The 6253-nt window shown below is 53.6% G+C and overlaps 1 protein-coding gene across 1 annotated transcript; it reads right to left on the bottom strand.

Annotated features, from left to right (window-relative positions):
- Window positions 1-4133: 4133 nt before the first annotated feature.
- LOC119366883 (21 kDa protein-like) lies at window positions 4134-5252 on the bottom strand. The gene has a single exon (XM_037632572.1). It carries the CDS (start codon window positions 4984-4986, stop codon window positions 4342-4344), a length of 645 nt encoding a protein of 214 aa, XP_037488469.1. The 5' UTR covers window positions 4987-5252; the 3' UTR covers window positions 4134-4341.
- Between the last annotated feature and the right edge of the window lie 1001 nt (window positions 5253-6253).

The following is a 6253-nucleotide window of genomic DNA, read 5'->3' as shown; positions in this document are numbered from 1 at the left end:
AAGCAGCATCAATTGCAACCTTCTCAACTAACAAAAGATGCTAACAGAAGATAGAGCCGATGTGATAGAGCCGATTCCATGGGGCAACATGCTAACAGAAGAGGGTGGGCACGTGTGGGTGTGGCCGGCGATGCAAGGGGTGAGCGGTGGCCAAAGGGCTCTCTCGTGGAAGGTGACATGAGGCTTAGGCCCTGTTCGGATCCCCTCCGCTCCCCAACTGCAGCTCCGGGAGCGGAGGGAGCGCCAGCGCAATCAGGCGGAGTGGCTCGAACCCAACTCCTCGCGCAGAGCGGAGTTGACGGTCTGGAGAGCTACCGAACAGGCTCTTAGTCCTCTCACTCCCAGCGATAACAGCTCCCATCTTTCTCCATGTCCACTTGCTCTTTGTCTCCAAGTTCCCTGCTCCTCCTCTTCAGTTTTTCCGAATTCAATTTGTATTGTCTACATGTATATGTAGTTTCAGAAACAGAAAAGTATATTTTTGATCCCTCAAATTCCTCAAAAGTATAGACTTGCATCGGAATGGCAGGCGCCAACTACCACCAAATCAGCGCCGGAGCCCCCACCTCCCGGCCTGCTAGACGAACCAGAATTATTAAGCCGAATAAAGGCGGTGTGCCCGTGCGTGTGTTGTTGAAGTTGCAACCACGACGAAGCAACAAGGGGAAAGTATCATGCGGTCCATCCATGGCGAAACAGTTTCACTTTTTTTTTTGACCCTGGGGGAGGGGGAGGGAGGGGGTGGGGGGTTGTATTCTCAAACACCACATCTAAGACCGTACGTGGACCCAAACGGATCTACGTCATGATTCTACCTTCAGTTCTTGCAAACCTAGCTACTCCCTCCTTCCATCTGTATAGGGCCTAATGCGTTTTTTAAGACAGCCATTGACTATTAACAAGATTAATAGTATATGACATGCACAATGTAAAAATTATATCATTGAAAGCTCCTTTCACACACGAATTTAACGGTGTGCTTTGTGTAAGTTACATGTCATATATTATTGCTCTAATATTTGGTCAAAGTTAGTCTCGAAAAATGCATTAGGCCCTATATAGATGGAAAGAGGGAGTAGGTAATAACTAGCTTTATTTTGAAACAGTTTCACTTTGCAGTGGCAGTCACATTGCACTGGATAATCCATCACCCTTGCCTGCGATACACGGCGCCCAAGCTGTTCAGCTTAGGGCAACTTCAATGCACGATCTCAAACGGATGTTCGTTTGGTCCGCTTTTCGTCCGTTTGGAGGTGTGAAAGGTCCGCGTCTGTCCGGATTTGTGGATGCGTCGGCCGCATTTAGTTCAAATACATTTTTTGCAACACATTTCTTATTATTTTTATCATCGATTTTTTCGATACATTGGAGTACATGTGCATCACCAAATCTTGACTAGAATAGTAAGACCAAAGAAAATAAAGAACCACAAGAAGACGTTTTAAAAGATATCCAACTTCTATAACTGCTCTCGCAAGTTGGATTAGTGCACGGACATCTATTCTAGCAACAAGTGCACGGACAACCTCTATTCTAGCAACAAGTGCACGGACATCTATCAAATTTCGCTCTATTACTAGATCGATGTATTCTTCTTCTCGATACCATGCATACATCCTACATAATAAATATTTGAGTGTGAGCAAAACGCGCCGAATCCGAGAGCACAACTGAAACTAAACTAGCACATACCCCATCGTCTTTGCACTTGCCGAACACCCATCTGGGATGTTCCGACGTTGTAGACACGCGGCGTAAGACCTTCCATGGACAATCGGAGCGGCAACGGTGCGCTGACGAGCCTTGGGCAAGCACCGAGCCCAGACGACGGTCGCTGGTGTATTTGCCGGCAAACCGGCAACCGGGTAGATCCGAGCGGCTAGAGGCGGAGTCAATACCTACATGCGGCATGGGGGCGTTGCCGGTGGTGTGCGGTCGGGTACCCGGCCTGTCCATGGCACGACACGGCCTCCAGCAGCTGGGGTGAGCTCAAATCCGGCCGGATCTGCTCCAAATCGGACCGCCGGATGCGCCGAAACCAGGCGGTCGGGATTGGACAGCTCGGGGTATCGAGGGAACGGGGGCTGCTACAAGGGGAGGGGGCGGGCTCGCGGTTGTGCTGGATAGCGCATGGCCGAGAAAAAGGCGGCGGTGGCGGCTTGGGATGAGAGGGGAGTGAGGCGAGGAGGGTGCGGCTGGAGAGGGGAGTGGGGCGGGGAGGGTGCGGCTGGAGAGGGTGGAATAGGAAAAGGGGTGCATGTGTCTCCGACGGGGCGGGCCAGGAGAGGACATGGGCATGCGCCAAGCGTCGCCCGCGTGTTCGTTCGGCCGCAAACCCGACCCAAAATTGGACAGGGAATGGGTCAAAAGCGGACAAAAAACGGACATTGGTCCGTTTGCTCTTGCGCATTGGGCCGCCTGTTCTGTCTGTTTACCCCTAAATGGACGCGGCCGGACCATTTGAGGTTGTGCGTTGGAGTTGGCCTTAGCTATCACCTTTGTGTATACTTTTTAGACATTTTTTGATTTGCGTATACTTTTTAAAAATTGTTAACGTTTTTCAAAAGAAATGAACATTTATTAAAAAATGTATCTTTTAAAATTTTGATAAAATTTCTAAAATCCATGATCATTTTTTTATATTATGAACATGTTTATGAAATTTTGTAAATTTTCTAGTCTTCATTTTTTAAACAATTTCCGTAGGAAAAATAATAATTTCGCTTAATACCGTTGGCACGGAGCACGGAGCATATTTGTTCCTCTACAAAAACCAGCTCAAAACCAGGCGAAGGAGCCAGTTTTGCCAGAGAACCGGCTAAATCAACGAACAAATAGAGGGAACATATCAAGGATGGGATGTGGTTTCAAGGGTGAGCCTAATTTCAAAAGGGCATTTACATGTTCTGGCACAAGTTTGTAAAAAAAAACACATTTTGGCACAAAAGCAAAGCGGGAAAAATAGAAAATATGAAGAAAAAACCCTGATTTTTTTCCCTGAGAATATGTTCATCTATTTTTTTTTTACAAAAAATGCATGGCTTCCCCATTAAGTGGAATAAGAGGCGGGGAAAAGGGAAAAATAAATTAAAAGAAACAAACAGTTACTCTATTAAAGAAAAAGAAGAGTGCTTTCAGAATTCCATGGCAAAGTTTCATCCCAGCGCACTTGCCGACTGCAAAATTCTGCAGCGCAGCAGGCCACGCCTGGCCTTGGCGGCCAGTCATCCAGATACAGCTTCGCCACATTGCCAGGAGAATCGCCTGGCTGGTGTGTTCCCAGTCGGATTCGGCGATCTGAAGCAAGCAAGCAAGCATCGGGATCTGTCGTTTATGGATCCTGACGTCGGCCATGTCGACGAGCTCACCGGTATCCGTCGACTACGGATCGACTTGCACGCAATGGCAGCAGCCAACCACCAGCAAATCAGCGCCGGTGCCCCACCTCCCGGCCATCGCTCGCGAAAGATCGCTGGGGCCTGGGGCCTTCCCGGCCTGGACGACGAACCAGAATCAGCAAGCCGAATAAAAGCGGCGAAAAATTTGTGTTGTTCAGGTTGCAAGTTGCAACCACGAATAAGCAACAAGGAAAAAAGTATCCTGCGATCCATGGCGGAACAGTTTCACTTTGCAGCAGCAGTAATATTGCACCGGAGAATGGAATCCATCACCGTTGCCGCGATCCTTGGCGCCCATGTTATTCAGCTTGCTGACTCAACCAAGACGGATTTTCTTTCTTGTTTTGGGCCACGAACTGCAGTCGCTGTGTTGGCTGGTAAATTTGGTGAGATGGGGGCGGCCATGCCATGCCATCAATTGCCCTGGGAGGGAGGCGGCAGCGAAATGCAACGGGGACCGATCGCAAATTCGCAATGACTGCCAACATCATGTGCGCATACTGATGGCGATGGAGTGGACGCACACGCCATGTCGGCGAGTTCACCGAATTCGTCTTCGTCTACAGATGAGATCGATCGACCTCGACGCCGTGACGTGACGTGACCCGGCCACCGCCAAACCGCCAATCAAGATCGGTGCCCCACCCACTGCCCGTGCTCGTGAAAGATTGCCGGCTCTGTCCCGTCATGGACGAGACAGAATTAGCGATCGCAATGAAGGCGGTGCGTACGGTGGATCCAGGCGCCGACGAAACCGGCAACTTCCTTAATTATTCACGTCGACGTCGGCCGGCAAAACAAAACAATGCGATCAACGATGATGGTGATGAAATTGTTTTACCGGCAGCAATTGATCCGTACATTACATATGTGGCGGCGGCAGCAATGGCGAAGGGGAATGAATGGATGAGGGAGCCGGCGAGGTAGGTAGGTAGCTGGCTGGCTACTGGTGGTGGACGGCGGCGGCGGGGCGGCGCGCGGGCTGGAGGCGGTTGACGAGGGCGAGGGCGATGCCGGCGGCCTGCTCGACGGCGACGACGCGGCGCCTCACGTCCTCCCGGGGCGCGCCGGCGCCGGCGTAGGTGGCGAGGGAGTCGAGGCAGGTCTCGGCGTCGGTGAGCGCGGCGCTGGCCCAGGTCTGCACGTTGCTGAGGCACCACGCGAAGCGCGGGGACGAGGCGCGCCCCACCCGCCCGCCCAGCTCCGCGGCCGACTGCTTCAGCAGGTCCGCCGCGTCGCGCACCGTCTCCGCGCAGTCCCCCATGGCGCCGCCCTTCCCCTTCCCCTTGGACGACGCGTAGGAGGAGGAGGAGGAGGAGGGGGAGCCGATGTAGGCGGAGCAGTTGCGCGCGGCGTCGGCGGCGGCCGCGAGCGCCGCCTGCGCCAGCCGGCGCGGGCTGAGCCCCACGGCCGGCGCGCGCGGCACCAGGCTCCGCTCGCACGCGCGCGGGTAGCTCGTGGCCCGGCAGCACCGCCGCACGTAGCCCTCCGCCTCCGCCCGGCTCGCCTTCGGGGGACTCGACGCCGACGCGGCGCCGGCCAGGAGCAGGAGGAGGCAGGGGAGGAGGACGAGGTGGCGCCGGCTCATCTTGGCTTTGCCACTGAGAGGAGAGGATTCTTTGCTTGTGTGTGCGTGGAGGTGTGGTCAGAGTCAAGTCGGGGTTGCTCGTCGGCGCCGGCGAATCAAGTCTACGGGGAGTAGTGGGAAGGGCAGAAGAGGGAATATATAAGATTTGTTAGGCAGAGGAGCTCGGCCGTGGAGTGGCGAGTGACCAGACCAGCCGTGGCCTTGCACATTCAGCGGTCGTCACGCCTTCTTCTTCTCCGGTCTTTCTTTGGAAAAGGAAAATGTTAGGCAAAGTCGGGCGTCGTGCCCGGCTTCTTCTTACGATGATATACTCCCTATAAATTTGTAGTATGTACTACGTACACTCAAAATAATGTGTCTCATGTGTTGTGTCTAGAAACGTCTCAATGGTGTGACGTGAGGGCATCTCCAACGCTGACCCTCAAAACCCCTTGGAACCATGTGGCCTGAACGTATTTTGCTGTCCAACGTGGTTTTGTATCGATCCGTAGGTGGGTCCGGACGCGCTTTTTCCCGCAAACCTGACATAAACTGAGGGCGGGGGCTTTGCGGGCGTCCGGACCACTACCGCGCCCACTCCTGACTACCCCTGGCCCACCCAAAACCTTCCTCCTCGCGCGCATGCGTTCCCGTCCGACATCAGCTACCCGCATTCATGCCACTGTAGAGCGGCCGCTCTGCAATGGCGCTGGCCCAGAGCAGACGCGTCCTTTCGTTGGCGCCGACACTGAAGCGGCGCACCGGCTGAGAGGCGCTCCACGAGGACGCATGTGCTTAATGTGCCGTCGCAACTCAGAGCCAGCGTAGCAAGACACGGACGCAGCCGTAGCCGCACACGCGCAGGCAGCGCAGTCGGTCGAGGAGGAAAACGCCGCCATCTTCGGGGGTGCATGTGGCCGGTGGGCAGTAACGAACCGTCAACATCCATTGACATCAGCGATGGACAGGTCGCAGACTCTCCGAGGTTGAGTAGGGCATGAAAGGCGGTAGGGCGTTGTGTCTCGAGTGGGCTAGTCCATCTTCTATGTTCTATTCTTCCTTGTCGTTGACCTCACCTTCACTTCATAGATCTTAAACCCCACCGTTGATCATGGAGACGGCAGATGGAGGACGTGATCGCCGATGCGAGTACAAACAAAGTGGACGACCGGCATCACCGTATGATAGGTTTAGGGTCCGTCCGCTTTTCTTTTAATGACAAATGTCTCAAATATGATGAATGTAACCCGGTTTATAAGAAAATCCGTCGTGTTTGTATGAATTTCGT

Source organism: Triticum dicoccoides, chromosome 2B (genome assembly GCF_002162155.2).
Source record: "Triticum dicoccoides isolate Atlit2015 ecotype Zavitan chromosome 2B, WEW_v2.0, whole genome shotgun sequence".
NCBI classification, from domain to species: domain Eukaryota; kingdom Viridiplantae; phylum Streptophyta; class Magnoliopsida; order Poales; family Poaceae; genus Triticum; species Triticum dicoccoides.
Note: the sequence above shows the minus strand (reverse complement) of the source record. Positions and strands in the feature narration are given on the sequence as shown.

Excerpts from the sequence above, each read along its gene's own strand:
- LOC119366883 (XM_037632572.1), bottom strand. The coding sequence starts at position 4,986 with ATGAGCCGGCGCCACCTCGTCCTCCTCCCCTGCCTCCTCCTGCTCCTG.